The sequence below is a fragment of the Prionailurus bengalensis genome, chromosome D1, assembly GCF_016509475.1.
Source record: "Prionailurus bengalensis isolate Pbe53 chromosome D1, Fcat_Pben_1.1_paternal_pri, whole genome shotgun sequence".
Lineage (NCBI taxonomy): Eukaryota > Metazoa > Chordata > Mammalia > Carnivora > Felidae > Prionailurus > Prionailurus bengalensis.
In genome coordinates this window covers 106,295,552-106,319,547 of record NC_057346.1, presented here as the reverse complement: position 1 = coordinate 106,319,547, position 23,996 = coordinate 106,295,552, and the positions used below count along the sequence as shown (strand labels likewise).

The 23,996-nt window shown below is 54.6% G+C and overlaps 1 protein-coding gene across 2 annotated transcripts in view; it reads right to left on the bottom strand.

The window, feature by feature from the left end:
- The window catches only part of FADS2 (fatty acid desaturase 2), a 33,846-nt gene extending 13,011 nt beyond the window's left edge, over nt 1–20,835 (bottom strand). For both annotated transcript variants that reach the window (XM_043581362.1, XM_043581363.1), the window contains exons 1-5: nt 20,257–20,835; nt 11,966–12,076; nt 10,084–10,281; nt 9,857–9,958; nt 4,163–4,288 (exon numbers count right to left, since the gene is read on the bottom strand). In XM_043581362.1, the coding sequence (XP_043437297.1) occupies nt 4,163–4,288; nt 9,857–9,958; nt 10,084–10,281; nt 11,966–12,076; nt 20,257–20,463 (744 nt within the window). In that variant the 5' untranslated portion in view covers nt 20,464–20,835. The remainder of the gene's footprint in view (nt 1–4,162; nt 4,289–9,856; nt 9,959–10,083; nt 10,282–11,965; nt 12,077–20,256) is intronic.
- Between the last annotated feature and the right edge of the window lie 3,161 nt (nt 20,836–23,996).

The following is a 23,996-nucleotide window of genomic DNA, read 5'->3' as shown; positions in this document are numbered from 1 at the left end:
TGAAAGCCCTCTTACAGCGCCACGGGGATAATGGCTCCACCGTTCCCCTTGGGATGCGACAGATAGATAAATGGCTGAGCGAAGGCTGCCCCTGACATCACCGCTATTTAACTCTATTCTGGAAGTTCCAGTAATGTCAGAAAACCCAAACCAGAAACAAGAGTGTGGAGCTATTAGAAAGAGTAAATCTTCATTATTTTCAAGGATAGAATTGTCTACCCAGGAAACTCAGAACAATCAGCTGAAATAACTCAAATCACAAAGAGGCCTGAGGGGGGCGCCACGGTGGCTCAATCAGTTATGCGTCCGACATTTGATTTCGGCTCAGGTCATGATCTCACGCTTTGTGGGATCCAACCCCCCGCAACCCCCCCCCGACGCCACGTTGGGGTCTGCGGACGACGGCGCAGAGTCCGCTCGGGATTCTCTCTCCCTCTCTCTCTGCCCTTCCCCTGTTCTCTCCCTCAAAATAAAGAAATAAACATTTTTTAAAAAGCCAAAAAAAACAAAACAAACCCCCCCCCCAAAACCCCAAAGAGGACTGAGTGGACAACCAGCTGGACCTAAGATGACAATCAAATATCAACAGCTTCCCTGAACCCTGGCGAAACCCCAATAACAAAAATGGAAAATATCCAGCATGAAATTGAACAAGAACCGCCCATGAGACGTATAAAGAAAAGTCTACGAGAAATAAAAAGAGGCTTGAGCAGTTGGAGAAAGACGCCTTACTGCTGGATGGAAAGATCGAGTACAAGACGTCAATTCTTCCCAGGAACGGAACGTCAGTCCGCTAACGAGCTTACGGTAAGTTATCAAGGGCCTAGGGTGGATGGAGGGCCGCCCAAGTCGTGCAGACGGTGTCCTGCCTGAGGCCAGACAGCCCAGCCCAGGCGCAGGGCTTGGGGGAGCCCCCCTTACCCCGCTCCGTCGTCGCCACGTGGGAAGGGCCTTGCGCACTGACAGGGGTGGTGCTAGAAAAAACGGGCTGACTCCAGACAACTGCGGAGGGAGGACGCCAGCCTTACCCACAGCCTCTTCGGCCAAAGTTAAATAATTCAAAGTGAAGCCCTAAGACGCTGAAAATAATATGTACGAAGAACTTTCTTGGGGCGCCTGCCCGGCTCGGTCGGTAAAGTGTGCGACTCTTGATTTTGCGGTTGTGAGTTCAAACCCCACATGGGGTGTAGAGATTACTTAAAATCTTTTTTTTTTTTTTTTTGAAGAACTTGCAAAGCATAAAAGAAATGAAAGGAATCTGCAGGAAGGGAAGAAATGAATATATCTTGGTACATAAAACGAACAAAATCCTCCTGAAAGTCATAAAGAAGACCAGAAGGCAGATAACTAAGAGGCCCACCCTGCTCACCCTTCTGCGCGCCGGGCAGTCCTTTGGAGCTGGTCTGTTTATCGGGGCCTGGAGATAAGAGCCCCGGCCTCCTTGCTCTGGAGGCCAGAGGCTTTCTCAAGATCCCAAGGCCTGGGGGCGCCTGGGTGGCTCAGTGGATTAAGCTTCTGACTCGATTTTTGGCTCAGGTCATGATCTCACGGTTTGTGAGGTCGTGAGTTCTCAGAGCCTGCTTGGGATTCTCTCTCTGCCCCTCCCCCACTTCCTCTCTCTCAAAATAAAGGAATAAACGTTAAAAAAAAAAAAGAGAGAGACCTTGAGACCTGGCCATCTGGGGCCAGGTGGCTGGCCCTGGGGTGTGTGGGGGGTGTGGTATGTGGGCCCGGCCTGAGACAATGTCATCAGACCCATGGTCACCAGGGTCCCTTCCAGGGCAGCAGGGTCCTGTGGACACCGGGGCACGGCTGGGTCAGGAACCCAGCAGACATCTGGCCTTTCCCTCGACACGTGGGTCAAAGCAGAGGATTTCCACAGAGCCCCCGTGGCCCCGGCTGTGGTCTCTCAAATGCTACCGGCCATCCGATAACCAGATCCCCGAACCTTCCCTCCCCAGCACCTGCCCCAAAGCTGGCGTTCCAGAAGTGTCTACAGAGACGAGATGTTGAAAGAGGTTTCCCTGGCCACCACACGGAGAGGAAAGAAGGCTTCCTGCCAGCAGAGCTGGTGAGACTGGATTTGTGTTGTTAGGGACACAGAGAGCATCTGGCAGGACAGCCGACGACTCTACCTCACGAAGCCTCAGGGAGAAAGGGAAGCCTTTGTCCTCACTCATCGAGGCCCCAGGTTCGTCGGCCCCACTATCCGGACACCTCACATCAAAGCTAGCAAACCGTTTCCTAGAAGAAACAGGGCAAGCTTGTGCTTCGGCAGAGAATATAATCCCTGCCTGGCCAGAGAGGCTCCTCGCTTCCAAAGCACTGAACTTTGGCTAATTTCCTCTGCACTGACCATGCCACGGAAAACCCATGTTTCTGCTCAGATGTTCTCTTGGGTGGAACTGAAATGGGAAAGACAGGGTGAGAGCCAGAACTGGAGGAACAGGCTCTCTCCCTTCCATGCTCCAAGGCTTGGATGCCAATATCGTCGGGAACACCACAGCACCGCTGGGAATCCCAGGCCCCTCTCCTTCCTTGATGCGCCTCTCTTGACAAATGCTTACGGAGTCCCTACTCTGTGCACGGCAGCGTGACGCTTACGAGCTGTACGAGAGCAACGAAAAAATCTCCTAAACTCATCTCACCACCATATTTACAAACAGCAAAAGCATATGTAGATTTTTTTTTTGGTGAATTAAACCCTAGAGAAGAGAAGTTGAGAATTGGCAATGTATTTTCCTGTCTTATAAAATAGCATGGGTTATGTTATGGTATAGAAATACACCAGAGCACTGGCCAGGCCCCGGCGAAGGCTGATGCACTTGGGACTCCCAGAAAGGGGTCCATGTTTGGTAAGGTGGCAAGGGGCAGGATAGAATGTCTAAGGTTGTTTACTTTGTCATTTTTTTTTTTAAGTTTCTTTCTTTCTTTCTTTCTTATTATTTTAGACATTTATTTATTTTTGAGAGAGAGAGAGACAGAGAGACAGAGTGTGAGCAGCGGAGGGGCAGAAAGAGAGGGAGACACAGAATCCAAAGCAGGCTCCAGGCTCCGAGCTGTCAGCACAGAGCCCGACATGGGGCTCAAACCCACGAACTGTGAGATCATGACCTGAGCCGAAGTTGGATGTTTAACAGGCCGAGCCACCCAGGCACCCCTAAAGTTTATTTTTGAGAGTGAAAGAACAAGAGAGAGAGAGAGAGAGAGAGAGGGGGGGGGGGGAACGCATGCCAGGGAGTATGAGTGGGGGAGGGGCAGAGGGAAAGAGGGAGAGAGAATCCCAAGCAGGCTCTACACTGTCAGCACGGAGCCCAACTTGGGGCTCGATCCTATGACTATGAGATCAGGATCTGAGCCGATATCAAGAGTCAGACACTTAATCGACGGAGCCACCCAGGGGCCCCAAGAATGTCTAAGTTTTAATCTTGGTTTCTAAAAAAGAAATCTGGAAGAATCTATATGCTATGTTGTCATTAGTGGTCACCCTCAGGGGTAAGATCTTTGGGGCAAAGGGGGACAATGGAGGTAACAGGAGATTCGCTTTGTCATTTGGTGTATTTCTGTACTACTTAAATGCTTGTAATGGGTAAGTTCTAGATTTATAATAAAAAAAAGGAACGAATATAAAAATAAGGCAGTGTGGTAGCGTGGAAGGGAAAGGACCTGGCTGTCAGATCTGGGGCCTCGTCCCAGACTAGCCGCTAACCCATGTGATCCTGAACACACCCCCTCCTTCCGCTGAGCCTCACTTTGTCACCTATGGTGAAGCAGGTTGGCCAAGGTCCCTCCCAGCATCGAGGACTGACTCTCCAAATAAGACTTCCTGAGCTGGTCTTGGGGGACCGCGCCTGAGCCCTGGGACTGTGCCTCCCTGCAAAACCGGAATCAGGTTTCCCTTGCCCCCAGGAAGAAACAAGCCAGGAAGCATTCTCCCCCAGCCCACAGGAGGGAGAGAAGCCTCTAACACCGATAAGGAGCTGATCTGTTATTTGTACGTGAGGCCACGCCACAGAAATTCCAGCTTGAGTGATTCAGGAAAGGTTTCCACGTACGCATTAGATGCAGATGCGTTTGGATGACTATTCAACCCGCAGGATTCCTTCCCTGGTTCCCCCTCGGGCCAAACACTTCCCACGTCAACACTGACCCTTCATCGTACCTCAACGGGCTGCCATTCGCCCAGGACGAACACATGCAGCATGTTCACATCCGGATCCTTGTGGAAGATGTTGGGCTTGGCGTGATGCTGGAAGTGACGATGGTTCCACCAGTTGGCGGAGGCACCCTGTGGGGGAAGACGGGGTGAGTGGCACAGTTGTCTGGCGGGGGGGGGGGGGACCAGTTCTTAGGACCGCCAGTGCTCAGGGTTGACTTCACCATCATACACGGGGCCTTGGGCACCCCCCGCCCCCCAAACATCAGAATGCAGTCCTGCCGGTACTAAGTCCAGAGCGCTGGGCGGCCTTCAGCGATGGCGGGCGAGGACAGCTAGTGCTAGGCGGGCCCCTTGGCAGGTGTGGGGTGGCCTCTGGACTCCACCAGCACCAGGTGTGAGCCTCCCCCCGCCCCGCATCCTCTGTATGTCCCCCACATGCCACGTTCCACAAGGAGAAACACTTCTGTTTCAGGAGACGGTAAGAAGTGGTCTCTACTCTTTGGCCCAGGATCCCACTCCGAGGCAGGTACCCAAGAGAAATGAAAACACGGCCACACAAAATTGGACACCGATGTTCCCGTTATTCAAAAGAACCCAAAAGTGGAAACAACCCAATGTCCGTCAGCCTGATGGCTGGATAAATAAAACGTAGTTGATCCGCATGATGGGATACCGTTTGGCCACGCCATAAAAAGGTGTGAGGCACGGATATCTGCTGCAACGCGGGGGAGCCTTGAGAACGTCATGGTAAGTGGGTGAAGGCAGACACAAAGGACCACGTACATGATTCCATTTATATGAAATGTCTGGAATAGAGAATCTAGACATAGAAGGAGCTGTGGTCGCCTAGGGCTGGGGTTGGGGATGGGAGGGAGGGATGAGGGGGTTGGAAGGGGGGTGGCCATGAGCTTTGAGGTTTCTTTTGGGAGTGATGAAGATGCTCCCCCAAACGACGGTTGCATAAATCTGAGCACGTACCATAAGCCGTCGGCAAGAGGCAACCCGACAGCCGGATAGGCTGCTGTACCGAGGGGTGAGGTCACACCCGGGAGGCCAGAAGGAGAATTTAAGAAATGACCCCTAACAGGAACAGGTAATAGCTTCCCAGTTCTAACATGTAAATATAAAACCATGATTCTAGGAAACAAGAAGCATTATGTAAGGATGTCCTGCAAAGTCAGAAAGTTCTGGCTCACCAACTCCAGCTCTTGCCACACTTTGGAGACATGCCCATCCCCCAAAGTTGCCCTGTGGCCCACAAAAGGAAATTAAGACCTTCCTGATGATTGTCTCTTTACTGGTGAACTACTTCTGGATCAATCAACTCTTTGGCCAAGGGTCCGGCCATCTGCAAAAAGTCCTCATTGCTAAAACAAATATTTTACTTGGAAGATACTTTTGGCACACACACGACCTCTGGACACTAAGAGCCATGGGTTGGCACAGTCACCCGCAGCTGTAGCCTTTGTGGAGACCTGTGAGCAGGTGAGTCTCAAAACCCATCAGAGCCAAAAAAAAAAAAAAAAAAAAAGACAGTGAGTGAGAGTTCAGAGGACTGGGAAATCAGATAATCAGATGACACATTCGCCTTTCCAGCCAGAAGGAAGGAACCCAACTCCTGGGGAAGGTCATATGGAAAAGTCTCTGGCACAAAGAAATTGAGGAGCAAGCCATGATGTTCAGGATACACCAACCCAGCGATGTTTGTTGAATGAATAAGTGAAAGAAAGAAGGCTGAACTGCGAAACCGCCCCCCCCTCCCCCGCCACCACCACCGGGGATGACTCAGTGACCGACTGCCCGAGAGCTATCTCACTCTCTGGGCAGATCAGAGACAAAATGTTGTCTGATCTTGCTGTTCCCCTGCTGTGATTCTTTTCCATTCTTCACTAGGCAGAGCGATCCAGAGGCAAGCCCCTGACTAGGGAAGGAGAGGAAGGCACCCTAGCACACTGAGATGGGGCCCAGGAAGAGAAGCAAACCTGCAGGAGGAGGGGACTGGCTCGCTCTGCAGGCTGGGCAGGAGGGGGCCTGGCAGAGTGAGTGACAGGTGCTTTCCAGACAGAGGGAGGAGGCTGGGGGCAGGCCTTGAGGGTCGGGGAAGGGGTGGTGTGGACTGCTCCAGAAGCCAAAAGCCCTTTGGTTGAGTCGGAGACCCAGGATCGCCGCCAGTAATCCCGGGGTCGAGCTATATCAGAGCCTGAGGGAAAAGGAAAAACGTGTACCCCTGGCTGTAATGAAGCAAGCAAATGCATCAACAAGAGTTTCTGAATCTACTTTTGGTTTGCCTCACTTTCTTCTTTTTTTTTCATTTTTTATTTTTTTAATTTATTATTATTTTTTTAACGTTTATTATTTTTGAGAAGGAGAGAGAGCAGAGAGCAAGCAGGGAAGGGGCAGAGAGAGAGGGAGACACAGAATCCGAAGCAGGCTCCAGGCTCTGAGCGCTCAGCATAGAGCATGGTGCGGGGCTCGAAGTCACAGACCACAAGATCATGACATGAGCTGTAGTCGGCCACCCAACAGACTGAGCCACCCAGGCACCCCTTTATTTTTCATTTTTTTAAATGTTGATTTCGTTTTGAGAGAGAGAGACAGGGAGACAGAGCGCGAGCAGGGGAGGGGCAGAGAGAGAGGGAGACACAGAACTTGAAGCAGGCCCCCGGCTCCGAGCCATCAGCACAGAGCCCGACGTGGGGCTCGAACTCATGGACCGTGAGATCATGACCTGAGCCAAAATCAAGAGTCAGACGCTTAGCCGACTTGAGCCACCCAGGTGCCGCCCCAGATCTTTCCTCCCTTTTGTCTCAGGTTCCAATATGGCTCAGCACAGCCCTGGCCTTTCTTTAAAATGCTGCTATTTTGTTCACGGGCAAGTTTTTTGCATTAATTTCGTTTTTTAAAAAAACATATTCAAATGTCGATTACTGAGTCTTTTGGTGTCCCCCGAAATTGTGTGCGCGAGGCAAGTGCCTCCCTCGCCTTAACCCTAGTCCTGGTGGCCCGAGATGATGTACTGAAAAGGCTGCCGGTTTTCTGGTTTCCATCTCCAGATGCAGAGTACCGATTAAAGGGTTTTAAACAGGGGTGCCTGGGTGGCTCAGTCGGCTGAGTGTCTGACTTCAGCTCAGCTCATGATCTCACGGTCTGTGAGTTCGAGCCCCGTGTCGGGCTCTCTGCCAACAGCTCAGAGCCCGGAGCCTGCTTCGGACTCTGTCTCTCCCTCTCTCTCTGCCCGTCCCCTGCTCACGCTCTGTCACTCAAAAATAAACATTATAAAAAAAATTTTTTTTTTTAAATAACAAATAAAAGGGGCGCCTGGGTGGCGCAGTCGGTTAAGCGTCCGACTTCAGCCAGGTCACGATCTCGCGGTCCGTGAGTTCGAGCCCCGCGTCAGGCTCTGGGCGGATGGCTCGGAGCCTGGAGCCTGTTTCCGATTCTGTGTCTCCCTCTCTCTCTGCCCCTCCCCCATTCATGCTCTGTCTCTCTCTGTCCCAAAAATAAATAAACGTTGAAAAAAAAAATTAAAAAAAAAAATAACAAATAAAGGATTTTCAACAGAGGCGTGATGGCTCAGAACTCTTGTCCACTGGAAGTGACAGGGCTGAAGGAGAGGGGGCCCTTGGGATGTGGGGAGCTCACACTGGAATCCTGGAGCACAGCAGGGTGCCAGTAAGGATCAGGTCCCAGCTCCTCGAGGCTCCCAGCCCACCATTCTCCGTCCTCACCGGCTTGTGCTAAAACATCCAAGTTGTCAGGGCACTTGGGGACCTCCCTGCAGCCAGCCCCCTTTTTTCCCAGCAAAGGGACCAGACGAACAGTTGGGCCTACAAGACTTGTCTGCTGCTGTGTGACTACAGGGTGCCCGAACGATTTCAGGCAAGCCGTTACCCTCCTGGCTCCAGAGCACCCCGGGGTGAACTGCATGCCTGTGCCACTAGCTTAGACACAGCCGGAAGGACACGGTTAGCGGAGGGCTGGCGAGGCACGAGCAGAACCCATGTCCCCGACCTCTGCCCGTTGTGCCAGGGTTCTGATTTCATAAACTCATGTCCTCTGTCCTGGCCTCGTCTTCCATCTGACATAAGAGCGAGGCTCCAGGGCCCTTCAAAGACCGAGGGACATCAGGCAGGAAAGGCCTTCCCTCCCGGCTCCCACCCGGCGTCTGGAAACAGGACATGGCGGCCCGGCCCATCTTTGTTAAGCGTGTGGGGCTGACAGCGGTTGGGAGTGAAATGTTAACTTTCCAATACGGAGGAGGGTTTTCTCCAGCAGAAAAGAGTATAAAACAAAACAAAGCGCTCCACTATACGCACCCTCTCCCTTCACCCCTGAATGTTTGGAAAGAGACCAGGTTCTCAGGCCCCTTCAGGCTCAGGGCCAGGCAAACTGCTGCGGAACTCGTTACTAGTTCGTTGCCAGTTCACCCCCAACCAGACCCGCAGCCAACAAGCCAAGGGCTCCGCGCAGCCTGAGTTGCAGGGACACATGCTTAATCCACACATGTAGCTCTTCCCACGCCAGGGTGAGGAGGGATGGAATTGTTTAGGACACAGCCTTTCTTAGGGAGCAGCTGGGGGCTGCTGGGGAAGGGCTGACTGGGGGATGATCTGTCTCAGAATGAGTTGGCAAGGACTTATTTCCAAAACCAAGGACATACGGCTATCAAATGAGCACAAGGTCACGGGCAAGGCCAGCCTGTCCTCTTCCGAACTTGCCTCACTGTAAAGCTTTGTGGGGACACCCCCTCATCTGCAAGGAGGTGAGAAAGGAGGACCTATTTACTCATGAGCTTTAAACAGCACTGGCCCGGGGCGCCTGGGTGGCTCAGTGAGCTGGGCCTCCTACTTCGGCTCAGGTCATGATCTCGATGACTGTGGGTTCAAGCCCCACGTCGGGGCTGACAGCTCAGAGCCTGGAGCCTGCTTCGGACTCTGTCTCTCTCTCTCTCTGCCCCTCCCCTGCTCATGCTCTGTCTCTCTCCAAAGTAAATAAACATTAAAAAAAATTTTTTTGGGGGGCGCCTGGGTGGCGCAGTCGGTTAAGCGTCCGACTTCAGCCAGGTCACGATCTCGCGGTCCGTGAGTTCGAGCCCCGTGTCAGGCTCTGGGCTGATGGCTCAGAGCCTGGAGCCTGTTTCCGATTCTGTGTCTCCCTCTCTCTCTGACCCTCCCCCGTTCATGCTGTGTCTCTCTCTGTCTCAAAAATAAATAAAAACGTTAAAAAAAAATTTTTTTAATAAAAAATAAACAGCACTGGCCCTTGGGCTCAGCCGATCATCACGCTATTTGATGCCCCTTATCTAAAGACTTCTATGACAATATCTCCCTTTGAGATTAAAAGGAATTTACTAGATAAGGCTTTAGATAAGGAGTAAACAATATAATCAATTGAGTCAATATACAAAAGCAGGATACACCTGCCCTCTGGTTTTTTTTTTTTTTTTTTTTTTTTTTGCTGGTTTTGTGGGTCTAATTTAATATGGAGCCAGGGCTCAGAAGGTCAGAGAAATGCAGGATGTGCTCAGTCCCAGAGCCCAGAGCAGCCCGGTGGGAAGAGACTGCTCACAGGTGGCTCTGCCCCGTTACCCTGCGGCCACGGCCACCGATCCAAGAGGAGACCTGGCTTCCACAAAGTGAGATGGTGCCGTGCCAACCGCTGACTGACGGGTGGACGCCCAGGGCTGCTGGTATTTACCTTTAAGTGGCCAATGATGAACTTGTGGACGAAGTGGTTCCATGTGGACTTCTTGTAGACTGACAGGTGGCCATAATCGTGTTGCAGCCATCCAGCTTGGGCCTGGGGAGAGAGATGCTTTCACAGTGCCAGCTTTCACCCGTAACCGGCCCCTGTGAGCTGGAGGCGGGGGAGGGGGGCGGTTGGGGCGGGGGCTTCCGGTGACCGGTGAGGGTGTCACACTTCACCTGAGAGGTAGCAAGGACAAAGGCCGTGATGACGGTTGGAATCCAGCCATTGCCAAAGTAAAAGATGGTGAACCAGGCGATGCTCTCCATGGCAATGATGTGGGCCAGGAGGAGGAGGAAGAACAGGTGGTTGCTCTTAAACAGGTTCATATCCTCAGCGGTCTTCCTCAGGGCCCGGAAGTCCTCCGTGATCTGGGACTGTTGAGCAAGAGCACAGGGAAGGTGTCGGCCACGTGGCTGCTCTGGAGGGGACCGACGTCTTCTGGCCCAGAGAAGTGGTGGCCAGAGGGGCCGATCCACAAGCCTGCGACCCCAGGGAGCCCGGCCACCGTGCACCGCATCAGCGGCCTCCGCAGCCGTGGGGACTGCACCGTGTGGCCACAGCCAGTCGAGTAGCGGAGAAAGGACTCGACTCAAAAGCCTGCCTTGTACACACCGTGTTCACAGTGACATTATTCACAAGGGCAAAGGCAGAAGCAACCCAGACCTCCATCAGTGGAGAATGTGGTGCATCCACACAGTGGAATATCACTCAGCCTCAAAAAGGAAGGAGAATCTGACACCTGCTGCCGCACGGATGAGCCCTGAAGACATCGTGCTCTGTGATATTAAGCCAGACGCCAACGGACAAATATTGTATGATTCCACTCAACTGAGTTACCTGGAGCGGGCATATCACAGACAGAATGTAGAATGGTGTTGACCGCGGCTGGCGGGAGGGAGACCGGGGAGTTCATGTCTAATGGGGACAGTAGCAGTTTGGGGTGGGGAAAAAGTTCTGGACGTGGGTGGTGGTAAAGTTTGCATGACAAAGTTTGAATGCACTCAAAGCCACTGAAGTGTGCATCTAAAAATGGTTAAAATGGTAAAGTTGATGCTATGGATATGTATATATTACCACACACACACACACACACACAGGCACATGCAAGCTTGCATTTCCCACTCCCCGACACTGCCCTGACTTGTTCTGGGCACTCTGTCGAGTCTTGAGGGGATTGCGGTGGGGGAGACAAAGCAGACAGCTCAGGGAGGCAGGACACCTGATGGGCACTGGGGATGGGGGCCCCGGAGACCAGGGAGGAGTTGGGGGTGGCTCTGGGGAAACGAACGTGACTGGGAGACAGAAGGGGGCTGGGAGGCAGGGGTAGGGCAGGCAGGGAAGGAGAGAGGGTGCTTTGAAAGGGTAGATGGGGCGGGACGTGCGTGGAGAAAGCCAGGTTTGGGAGCCTGGGTGATAAATGTCGAAGAATCTGCCAACCGTTTAAGCAGCAGGGAGAGCAGGGAAACAAGGTGGGGGCCAGAGAAGCAAGGCCAGGAAGGAGGGAACCCACAGGACACTGTGGAGAGGAGAGAAGCCGCCTGCCTGCGGTGCGGGGGGGAGGGGGGAGGAAGGAGCCCCAGGTCAGCTCCAGGGAGGGGTGAAGACAATCTCCCCGCTCAGACCTCGAGGGAAAAGGGAGAGTAGGGGCAGAGCAGTGGAGATCCAGGGCAGAAGGGAGGTTGACCTTAGGAGGGCACAAGGAATGGCCTGTATTTCCCAGGGAAGGAGAGAGAAAATGGTGTGGGGGGGGGTGGAAGGGGGGTTCAGGGGCTGGACAAGAAGGAAGGACCCTGTGCCAGCCTAGCTCAACTGAGACCCTGGAGGTGAAGAGGTGGGGAAGGAATTACTCGAAGGTAGGGGGCCAGCCCAGGCTGGCAGCGAGAGGAGAGGGCTCACTGCAGAGCCTCTGGGTGCTCTCTGACCCCAGATATTGGGCAGTGGCTCTTCTGGACTGACATAAAGCTCCCTTGGCCCACCCCGGCACTCTCTGTCTTGGGGCAAGCACCTCCCCCTCTCCCCACACACCCTCCCTTCCTTTCTTGGTCTGGGCACACTCACATTCTTGCCATGGTCCTGGCCGGGCTCTTCCGGGGCCAGCTCTCCGATCAGCAGAGGCTTCATGAACTTGTGCACAAAATCAAGGTCACGGTGGAAGGCTCGGAAGGCATCCTGGGGAGCAGGAAAGCAGGTGGTGAGTGGGGGCCTCAACCCAGGGAAAGCAGGGCTCACCAGCACCGGCTCTCTGTGTCCCCACTTAGCCATTGATTGAGGCCTCCCGGGACCCGGCCCTAAATGTTCTCTCCAGCCTCATCTTGGTAGATCCCTCTGTGCCCGGCTGCACCGGCGGCATGCCTGGGTCGCCACCCTGAGCTCACCAAGGGTGCATGCGGACATTCAGGATGCCGCCGAGTGAGTCAGAAAAATGCGCCCCTCCAGGGAGAGGCACTGTGCGGGCACAGAGCTGGGCAGAGCCCAGGAAGGATGAGATTCTCCGTAGAATCCCTCCAAGGGGTGCCTGGACCACCCACCAGGCTGTGCACCTGGCTAGCCGCCAACAGCACCGGGCTGGAGCCTGCTACGACACAGAAAACGTGCTTAGGAGATCACGTCAAACCAAAACCAATTACAGAACTAGGTAAAAACCATTTCTGAAAAAAAAAAAAAGTTTTCGTAATTTGAAAAAGTATGAAAATAATTACTGAAATTATGAAAAAAAAACCTTGGAGAAGCCTTACACTATTACGTGTTAAGTTTATTCCATTACTTTTCCAACTTTCTCTAACACGGATACATTGCCTTTAAAATAAAAAAATAATATTGTAATATATCATCATATTATGGTAATTCTGATTATAAAGTAATAGCATGCCTAATCTGGGCAAATTTAAGGAATGTACAGAAGAATAAAGAGAAAAATAAGTACCACCCAGACGGTGAGCACCATTGTTAATATTTTAGTTCATTTTCTCCAGGTTTTTTTCTGTTATGTCCATTACTTTTTTTTTTTTTATTTTTTAATGTTTATTTTTTGAGAGAGAGTCAGAGCACGAGTGGAAAAGAGGCAGAGAGAGAGGGAGACACAGAATCCGAAGCAGGCTCCAGGCTCTGAGCTGTCAGCACAGAGCCCGACGTGGGGCTTGAACCCACGAATCATGAGATCATGACCTAAGCCGAAGTTGGACGCTTAACCGACTGAGCCACCCAGGCGCCCCTCTGTTAGGTACATTATTATCTAAGCCACCTCATAACAGATGCAGCAGTTCTATTAGAGGTGAGCTGGCATCAGGTCCCCCTCGTGGGCTACAACATGCTGTCCCAGTGGTCAACAACATTTACCCTGCAGTGAACCAAACTGAGACATTGCAGGACAGGGGACTAGAATGACGCCATGAGAAATCATCAGAAATGTCACCGTAGTGGAGGAAAAAGTGCGCGTGTGTGTGTTGGGAGGTGGGTGTTTCGATTTTTAAAAACCGACGAAGATAAGACAAAAAGATATAAAAACAGCAATGCTTGGGGCGCCTGGGTGGCTCAGTCGGCTGAGCGTCCGACTTCAGCTCAGGTCATGACCTCACAGTCCGTGAGTTCGAGCCCCACATCGGGCTCTGTGCTGACGGCTCAGAGCCTGGAGCCTGCTTCGGATTCTGTGTCTCCCTCTCTCTCCGCTCCTCCCCTGCTCACACTCTGTCTCTCTCTCAAAAATAAAGATTAAAGAAATTTTTTTTTAATGAAGAAACATTTATTTTTAAAAAGCAAAAACATAACAACAGCAATGCTTGATTTGAAAGGCTCATATTTGGAGGGTGGGGGGAGAAAAAAAAAAAAACCTCAGCCGTTTTCCAAGACATTTTGGGAGTCGAATGAGAAAATTTGAATATGGGCCGGACATCTGATCACATTAAGGAGTTACTATTAGTTTTCTTAATAGCAGCAAAAGCATTGTGATTATTCTTAGGGGGAGGTGGTGAAGAATCTAGGGCCGAGGTTGCAAAGAAAATCGCACGCGCATAAAGAGGGGAAATGCAAAAGTGGCAAAACGTTGCGATCTTGGTTGAGGAAATACAGGTATTCACGACAGCAATCGCCAGGCCTCTCCCGCTCCCTCACTGCATCCCTGGCATCAAGTCTTTTTGCCCAGTCTTTATTCCATTTGTATCTAGAACAGACTTACAAAGCCACACTTTGTGCAGTTTTGGAGGAAAAAAAAAAAATGTCCATGCCCCACTAGCTGAACAGAAAGGGCTCAGATCAAGTATATTTTCAGAGCAGAGATGTGATGCTGGTCTGGGCCCCGGGCAGGAGGGGAGGGGGGCCTGGGGGCCGGCGCTGACCAGCTCTGCCACTCTGGGCCAGCCTCAGCGCCCTCTGAGAAGTGAGGACCTTCCCAGCGCCAAGTTCGAGGCCCCCCGGGGAAAGGCCGGCCGGGAGCTTTGAAGGCAGGGCCCGGGGAATCGGCGGTGCCGTGGAGGCAACGCTGCCCTCCGGTGAGAGCCTACAGAAGCCTCTTCATTGGCCCTCCTCACATCAGACCTCGGCTTTCGAGAAATGACAGGAAGTCCTTGGTGAGGCAGTTTCCTGAGGGCCGGCTGCTCTCTACTCCTCGCTGGGAGGTGAAGCTCAAGTCGGCAAGTAGTTCTGACAGCTTTCTGAGCAGGCCTGGGGGGACCACCCACGAACCCACCAAGCTCGTGCCCATGCCGGGGTCTCTGCACGGCTCTTCCTTCTGTCTGGAGCCCTGCTCCCATAGTGTCCCCCCGCTGGCTTTTCCCAACCACCCTCCGGTCCCACCCTTTCTCTGGGCCTCGCCCTGTTTTGCGGTCTTCCTCACAGTTGTCGAATTCACAAGCCATTGTATGTACTCACTTCCTTCTCGCTGGTCTCTCCCACAAGGATACGCGCTCCACAAGGGAAGGACCCCAACTGTCTGGTTCACTACGAGCAACCCCGGTGCCTAGGAGGGGCTCGCAAGTGAGTGCGAGGGCCCAGGACCCCCCAGCTGTGCTCTCTCTGACCCGCGGAAGCCTTTCCACTCTGCAATCACGTTCAGACTCTTCTTGGTCCGTTTGGTGCAACTTTGCTCGTGCTTCTAAGACCCCAGAACACTTCACCTTCTCCAGCACCCGTGCTGGTGACTGTGGAACCACCCCACACTGACACAGCCACTGAGTCACAGGCTTTGTGTATGTAAGGCAGTAATCTTTACCAAACTCTGAGGCAGGCCCTATTTAATTTTGTTAGGTTTAAAAAAAAAAATTTTAAGATGTTTATTTCTGAGAGAGAAAGAGAGAGAGAGCGAGCAGGGGAGGGGCAGAGACACAGAATCGGAAGCAGGCTCCAGGCTCTGAGCTGTCAGCACAGAGCCCGATGCGGGGCTCGAACTCATGAACCGCAAGATCCTGACCTGAGTCGGTTAAATCGGATGCTTAACTGACTGACCCAGGCACCCCAGGCAGGTCCTATTTTAGAGACAAGAGGCTGAGGGAGGTGAAACTGCTAGCCCACCGTCACATTCCAGGTGTGCCTACTTCTAGAGTTTTCCAATGTTAGTACACAGGCGTCCGTCCAAACGAGCTTTCTCCTCCCTGAGAATTGAGCACTTTTTTGGGCCTCCCCGCTTCGGCGCGTGGAGTGTCGCGGGCAGGCCTCACGCACTTACAGAAAGTTCTCGGGAGCTGTTTGGTTACAGAAGGGTCTGGCTGGTGTAAGGTGGGTCCCCAGGCAAGGCAAGACAGGGCAATGCAAACGTTGACTTGGAACCAGAATCTACCCTAGCCCAACAGGAAGGGAGGCCAAAGGCTTTCCAGGAAGGGCTGGGACAGGGGCAAAGAGAAGGGAGTGGGGACAGTTTGGGAGCAGACTGGAACTGTCCCCAGGAGGGCAGGTGGGCAGGTGTGTGTAGTGGGGGTGGGGGAGGGCAGGCCGCAGGAAGAAGCACCAAAGGTTCCCAAATGGAAGACACGCACGCCACATTTCCCGCTTCTGCCACCAACCCAGGGCCAACGCCAGCCAACCTCTGCATGAAGACACCTTCCCTGGCCCGGCCCCAGGGTCTTCCGACCACACCAACGGTTGGGTGCCATGATCTGTTTCCGGCTATGTCCCCTTCTCAGCAGAGCAAAGCTAGTCTCCGGTCCGGCTTTGGACATCTGGGGCCTTAACCCGGGACCGGGAAAGTACAGGAGCAGCAAAATCAGGGCATTCCAGGTTTTCCAGGTTGCAGGGACTCTGGAGAACAAGAGGGGTTAAAGAGGGAGAAGCAGAGGAGGGACCCTGAGTTCCCGGCCAGAGACGGGGTCGCTGACTTCCTCTGCACAGCAGAGGCCCTGGGCCAAGGGAAAGGGGGCAATGGAGGCTGTGGGCAGCCAGAGGGCCCTCGAGGGGAGTGCGCCAGCTGATGTCTGGCCCATGCAACGCCCCCCCACCCCCCGGTGGGAAGGATGCAGTCGCAAAGGAAGCAGGTGCCTGCAAAAGGCAACAGATTCTCACGGATGCTAAGACGTGGGAGGATGCTGAGCTGGGGACGGTACCCTCCCTGAGACCGCAGTCAGCGGGAACGGGACTGCTCGGTCCCGATCCAGCTCTAGGAGGTACAGCTGCCCTCCAGTCACAACCAGAAGACGGATTTCACATGCAGCAAATGCCCCTTCCTTTGGTAAAAAAGGGGTCACTGAAGTCTCTCTTCTTCACACTCCGTTTCCTATTTCCTGAACCCCCTTGCCATGTGTGCTGGGGACATGCACGTGCCCACCTGTGCGCGGGAGGCCAAGGGACACACAGTAAGTACAGTACCGATCCCTCACACTCAGAGCGCGTCCTCAAGTTCAAGGGGTGACCTCACGCACAGCCCATTTGAGCCTGGCAATGACCTCCCATTTCACAGACCTAGAACACAAAGTGCACAGCAAGTGCCTTGCCGCGGGATTCACAAAGCTGGGGTGCGATTCTAGGTCCTCTGCCTCTCGAAACCGTGGCCCCCCTGCCCTATCTACAGGAGGTCAGAGATTTGTTCCATTTTCAGTGTGGCGCCTTTTCAGAACAGCGTAGGAGCAGGTTCGCAGATGGAACCAATCCTGACCTCTTCCCGCCTTCCCTCGGTTCTAAGAGGGGACCTATGCAGACAGGGCAGGAGAAGTTGGAGACAAGGCAGGCGCAGGGGGCAGAAATGAGGGAGCTGGTGCCTAGAAGGAGGGGGCTTGAGGAAGGAGTGAAGCAAACCCAATAGATGCGGTCACTCTCTGAATTATTCATCTTTTTTTTTTTTTAAGTGTATTGATTTTGAGAGAGACAGTGAAGGAGAGAGCACATGCGAGCAGGGGAGGGGCAGAGAGAGAGGGAGACACAGAACTTGAGCACAGAGTGTGACCGACGCGGGGCTCGATCCCGTGAACCACGCGCTCATGACCTGAGCCCAAACCAAGGGCCGGACGCGTCACCAACTGAGCCACCCAGGCGTCCCTGAATTATCCACCTTTATGCCCAGGGTCCAGCCCAAAGCCACAGAGACCCTGAATCCGTGTGTCAGATGAATCGTAGTTGAAGATGAAAAGCCCCAAGTCAGGAAAGTTCGGAGGGCCAGAGGAAGAAAGAATAGGAAGGGAGGGTGGATGGGAGAAGGGGAGGTGGGAAGATTCAGAAACCCTCGGCTTAGGGCTGAGCCCTGCCACTTGAGCAAAATTTTAAACTTGAGTGAGGTCTTTAAACCCGAGAGCAATGAGAGATACCTGTGGGGCTGAGCTAACACACGGGCGTGTGCCCTGTGAGCTGCAAAAATCAAGTTCAGGCAACGCCAAGTGCTAACTTCTGCAGAAGTGCCAAACGACAACGGTCCTTGGCTCTGTTGTCCTTTCGAGGAACAAAGAGGTGTTCCTGACTTCTGAGGCCTTTTCTCCAGGAGCAGGAAAATCCCTTCTTGAAGCTCCGAATGGTCTCAAGAATGGCTTCCTTGACTTCTGACCTCTTGGCAGGATGTTCCTGCCTTGCGATGGGCTCAAAACAGTGCACTGCAGTGCTCCGGGGGGGAGCAGTCCCTGTCTGCTGCCCAGTCCCTCCCCAAGCTTGCATGGCCCAGACACTCTGTCTCTCCCCAAGCTCTGAGGAAGAGGTCCATGCTCTGAGGGGCAAAGCTACCTGCTGAACAGCTTAAAACCAAGGAACTCTTGATTCCTAACCTATTCCTGCCTCTCCGAGTCCTCTTATACACGCCCTGCTTCCCGTGGCCTTTCCCCATCCTGGTCCCAGACAGCAGAGAGAGAGAGAGAGAGAGAGAGAGAGGGAGAATCCAGTCTTTCACTCCACTGTTAACTCAACCACACCACCAGTGAGGGCATGCCGCTCCATAAAAGCCTCGTCGTAGAAGGTAGTAAGCTTTGGGGGAAAGGGTTGTATATAGGCGTTGCTACTCCGATAAAAGCTGACATAGATTCAAACTTCTTTCCTCCCAATTCCTTGTTGCTTACTTTTTAAAAATTTCATTTTAGAGAGAGAGGGAGAGAGAAAGAGCACAAGCAGGGGAGAGGGGCAGAGAGAGAGAGAGGAGAGAGAGAGAGAATCTCAAGCAGGCTCCACACTCGGCGTGGAGCCCAACTCGGGGCTCGATCCCACGACCCTGGGATTATGACCTGAGCCAAACTCAAGAGTCAGATGCTCAACCAACTGAGCCACCCAGGCGCTGCCACTGCCCCCCCCCCCGCCGCCTTGTTGCTCATTTCACACAATCTTCATTTTTCTCCAACTTGTCTGATAACGCTTTGTCCGTGGCATTTTCCTCGCGTTTACAGCTTACGAAGTGCTTTGCCACACAATACATTATTTTTCCACGTAAGAAAATATGTTTGATAGTGGAAAGACCCCAACCCGGAGTCAGGTCTTTTACTTGAGTCGCCCTTACCCAACTTCCCCCAACAGTTTGTGGGAAGGTCCCCAAGCCGTAACGCAGATGGTCTGAAAACCTCATGCCCACTAAGTTATGATTCGCATTACAGCCCCCGGGGCACTGTTCTCCAGCAGGCGAGACCGGATGGGCCCCCAAGCTGTAGGCATCTTCTCCTGTGGGCCCTCCTGGGGATCTCGCATATGCCTGGCCCCTGCTCATCAAAGCAGCAAGCCATTAACAGCCGGAGATTACAGCTGCCTGGTCTGGCCTCCTTGGCTAGGCCCGTCCCAAGGAGCCTTGAAAGAGGCAGGGAGATCAAAAGTTGCACCGCCAGGGGCCCATACTGCTAGGACAGCAAAAGCCCCGGACAGCAAACGTCCAGCTGCAATGATCTACGTATCCGTCCCATGGCTTCTCCCCTCTTCACCCTGCCCAAGTAGCTTTCAGCTCATTGCCACCAAGAGAGGCTTTCTTCCCTCCTTGACTCCCTCTTCGCTTCCCTCTCTCCCATGTGAGTCCACTGGGTTCCAGCTGCACCTTAAAGAAATGCAAGCATTTCAGACTGGGGGCGGGGGTGTGAGGGGAGGGGGCTGGGAGGTGCCCCAGGGGCAGAGCCACACCTTTGGTGTGGGCAAGATGGGCAGCTGTGGCTCCTGCCGAGGCCCCATCGCCCCAATACCTTTCGGTGTGCAGATGAGGAAAGGGCATTCCTGGCAGGATTTAGAAACAGAGGACCATTGAGTAGTTGAGGAGCCCGCGAGTAACCTTGGTGCAGCTGGGACCTGTAGCCAAGCCAGCCTAGTGCTGCTGAATCCCCAGCAGCTCAAGGCCCCTCTCGACCTGGGCTTTGCAAACGCTCTTTCCAGTTCCCCACCCCGGGGCCCAAGAACCCACCCCCCGGGGGTCCTTGAGGGCTTGGGAACAGGAGGTTCCGGGCGGTCCCTTCGTGGCAGCCACTGTGGACCTTCTTAGACAAGGATTCCAGCGGGAGCAAGCCAGGCCTGGACGAGCTTTTTCCTTCCCCGCCCCCTTGTCTGGCTGGAGAGTGAGGGACGCGCGCTGAGTCCCACAACTGGCCCCTCTCCCGCTCGGTTCCGCGGTGCCCCTGAGCCGCCATCTTCCACGCTGGGGGTGCCACCCCCCCTAAAGCCCGATTGCCCCCTTTGGAGAGTCCCTGGCTCCGTGTGAACCCGGGGGGAGGAGCGGACGCGTGGGTCCCAGCGCGCGCAGTAGACCCCGCACGCTTCTCCACCGCCCGGATCCCCACCGCGGCCCCCATAGCCGGGTGGCCCGGGCCGTCCTAAAGGATGAGGACTGGGGGGGCGGAGGGCGAGCGCAGGAGGCACACCTTTCCTTTCCTCCCCGACGCCCCAGGCTCCATTCAGCGCTGGAGGTCTCGTCTGCAGCCCTGGGACTCCTGGCTCCCCACTCCCGCCTGCAGCAGAGAAAGGTGGCGGGGGAGCCCCCAGGGCCTTACCGTCGCATCTTCCCCGGCGTAGTGCCCGATGACCCGCTGGCCCCCCGGGTGCCGGCTGGACCATTTGGTGATGTTGTAGACCTTGCGGTCGATGACGAGCCACTTGTCCGTGCGCAGGTTGTGCTTCTGAATCTCCTCCCAGCTGAAGGTGGGCATCGGCGCCTCGCGCTCGGTGGCCCCGCCGCCCTGGTTCCCCCCTTTCCCCATGCTGCCTGCCGCCAGGGACGCCCCGTGCACTGCGGCCTCCTACGCCGGCGGCCCGAGTGTGCGGCCCGGGCCCTGCTCGGTTTCGGCTTTTGTCTTCTCCTACTCCTCCTCCCGCCGCGCCCCCTCCCCCCGGCCTCCTCGCCCGCGCTCGGGAGAATCCCTGCCTTCCCTCCCGAGTCTCTCCGGCTTCCCAGGGCCCTCAATCGGTCCCTTCCCTCCGCCCCTCCCTCCGCCCGCCAGCCCGCGGTGGACTTTCGCCTCCAGTAAAAACTCCCGGGGAGCTCAGGACCCCGATGCCTCCTCCGCCCGCCCCTCCGGCTCCCCCCGCCCGCGGCTCCGCATCCTCCCGCGTTCTCCGCCGCCCGGGTTTCCACAGTGATCAGCAGAGCGCTTGCACCAATCCGGGCGCGTCGCCCCGCCTGCCATTGGCCCAGGAGGATCTTTCGAAGGCCAGCGGGCTGGAGCGGCGGTCCCCGGCTCCCCCCGCCCGCCCGCCCGCTCGCGCGGAGTGGAGCCCTGCGGCGAGGCCGCTACGTGTCCTCCCTCCCTCCACCACCTCCTCTCCCCCGCCGCCCCCCCGCCCCACTCCAGCCCCGGGGCGCCGGAGGAGATCCCAGACGAGCCGCGCGGCGGCGCGGGGGTGGCTGCAGGGTCCCGCGCGCCCCGCTCCGGGGCTTTGCACCTGATGCCGGCCCACTCCCGCAGCGGCGGGGCCAGGTGACGCCCTTCCCCCCGCGCGCTGGAATCCGGACTCCCGTGTCTCCCGCCTTCCACGCTGGCGCCGTCCCGCAGCCTCCCTGGAGCCGGCCTCGGCGTCGCCCAGGGCTCGGAACCCTGGTAATGCGGAGATCTCAGAAAAGAATTGCGGGACCTCCGCCCTGCCTCTTTGTGCGAGGCGCCCGTGGTGGTGGCGGGGGAGCGAGGGGCGCGACGGTGATCCGGCCGGTCCTGGCCCTGGACTCTGGAAGCGCACGGTCTTTGGGAGACGGAACCGGCGTGCGGTACAGGACCACACACGACTCACACTGGACAGTAGTGTCGCACACAGACTCCAGGAAATAAAGATGGAGGCATCTAAAGGCTAGGTGGGGAGGCAGGCCCCCAGACTCCAGCTGGATCGGGGTCCAGAGCGAAAGGTCTCGCCTGGAGCCCTGGATCCCGAAGGTGGACTGAGGATAAGTGGGATGTCAGGAAAACCGGGGGTGGGGTTGAGGACAGCCTTGGGAATCAGGAGTAAATGAGGGGCCCTCATATTTCAGCGGGATGGTTTCCAGGTCCCTGAGCGCTGGCACGCTCTCCTGATTAGGGTGTCTCACCCCCAACCCTGCCAGGTGAACATGTAGCAAAACTGACTCCATCTGGAATTCGCTTTGCCCTGGACACTTCTCCCTCGCTTGTTAATCCACACTAGACCTGTCTGGCACTGTGAGCCCTTGGGACATCTGTTGACCTGAGGGTTTTGATAGGAGTACTGAATTAAGACAGAACACGTTGCACGAAATACAGAACATTCTTGCCTGTCACTCCATAAGCACACGATAAGCTTATAGTTATCAATTGTTTAAAGTTTCTGTGGGAGGGGCGCCTGGGTGGTTCAGTCGGTTAAGCAGGTTAAGCGTTGGACTTCAGCTCAGGTCATGATCTCAGGGTTCATGGCTTCGAGCCCTGCATCGAACTCTGTGCTGATAGCTCAGAGCCTGGGGCCTGCTTCGGATTCTGTCTCCCTCTCCCTCTGCCTCTCCCCAGCTCATGCTCTGTCTTTCTCTCTCTCTCTCAAAAAGAAATTAAAGTTTCTTAAGGGAAATCGAAGAACCTGGGCTATGTTTTCTTTTGTTTTAAATGTTTATTTATTTTGAGAGAGAGAGAGCATGAGCAGGGGAGGGGCAGAGAAAGAGGGAGACACAGAATCCAAAGCAGACTCCAGGCTCTGTGCTAACAGCACATGCAGGGCTCAAACCCACAAACCTGAGAGATCACGATCCAAGCTGAAGTGGGATGTTTGACTGAGCCACCCAGGTGCCCCCAACCTGGCCTATGTTAAAGACTTCTGGGGGCGCCTGGGTGGCTCAGTCGGTTAAGCGTCCGACTTCGGCTCAGGTCATGATCTCATGGTCCGTGAGTTCGAGCCCCGCGTCGGGCTCTGTGCTGACAGCTCAGAGCCTGGAGCCTGCTTCGGATTCTGTATCTCCCTCTCTCTCTGACCCTCCCCCATTCATGCTCTGTCTCTCTCTGTCTCAAAAATAAATAAACATTAAACAAAAAATTAAAAAAAAAAAAAAGAAAGACTTCTGATTAACTGCTTAAGCGCCGGGGGCAACTGTCGCTCGTTTCTTCTTTTCTGCTTCCCACCCCCCCTCGAAAAATTCCTGATGGCACTGGGGTTAGGAAGATGGCCTTTCAGGACATTCGTTCGTCATTTTCTCCGTTAGCTGGTATTCTCCAATAAAGTTGCTTTTCTTGCCCCGACACCTTGTCTCTCGACTTACTGGCCCGTTGCGAGACAAACAGATGGGGCACGGGTTCCATGACAAACGGGACCCATCTTGTTACAGCTAATACGGTGTGGAGAGACTGAGGTTTAGGAAAGATGAAATGCTTACAGCTAGCAAGTGACACAGCCGGGCGCCTTCCGGACATCACCCTGCCTCTCTCTAATGAGGTCAGTGGAAAGGAGCCATTGTAGAAACTTTGCTGGAGAGCAAGCCGATGCAGGGTGGGGGTCGCGGGGTAGGAAGATCACTCTAGCCAGCAGGTGGGGGGGCGGGGTAGTGGAGGCCGCACAGGGTCCCCTCCGGGCCATGGCCACAGTGGTCAGCCTCCTCTGTGTCCTGCTGGTATCAGTCCTGAGCGTCCTTCATGCATGTCGTAAGCCCCGACAGGAAGAGAATGAAGCCTCTCCGGCTTTAAAGCGTGGCAACCGACATCCACAACCAAAAAGCCTGGCTCACAGGATAAGAGAGGATGACGCAGGCACCCAGGGAGAGTACGCAGGCTTTCCTGTCCGTTAAAGGTGCACTGAAACAGCGAGCAAGGCTGTGATTTTTTTTCCAAAGGGGGATTAACACAATACATCGATAACCGTAATGAAAAATTTTTTAAAGGTCATGGGGCTCAGAAGAAGGAGTGATCGATCATCTGAAAGGGAGAGCCGGGAATTATCTCGGGGAGGAGCCTCGAAGGCTGAGAACAGGGCCGCAGGAGAAGCCACCAAGGTCTAAAAGGCAGTGAGCACAGCTGAGGATGGGCGCGAAGCGGGGAGGCCAGCCCGGGGGGTGGGGCGGAGGGGAGCACTCCAGGAGAGAGTGGAGGAGGGGCTAAAGTGAGAGGGAACTTTAGAAGGCTGGAGCCCATGGCCAATGCTGCCTTGCCCCCCATCTGCCCTTCTCCTGCTCTGTTATTTATTGCTGTCGCTACTCGAAGGAGCTGGTGAGTCTGCTCCTTTAGAGAAAACCTCACGGTACCCAGCTGACCCCAGAGTCACTCAGGAAAAGGGGTGATCTCAGAGCCGGTCTCGCGGTTCCCATGGTTTCCCC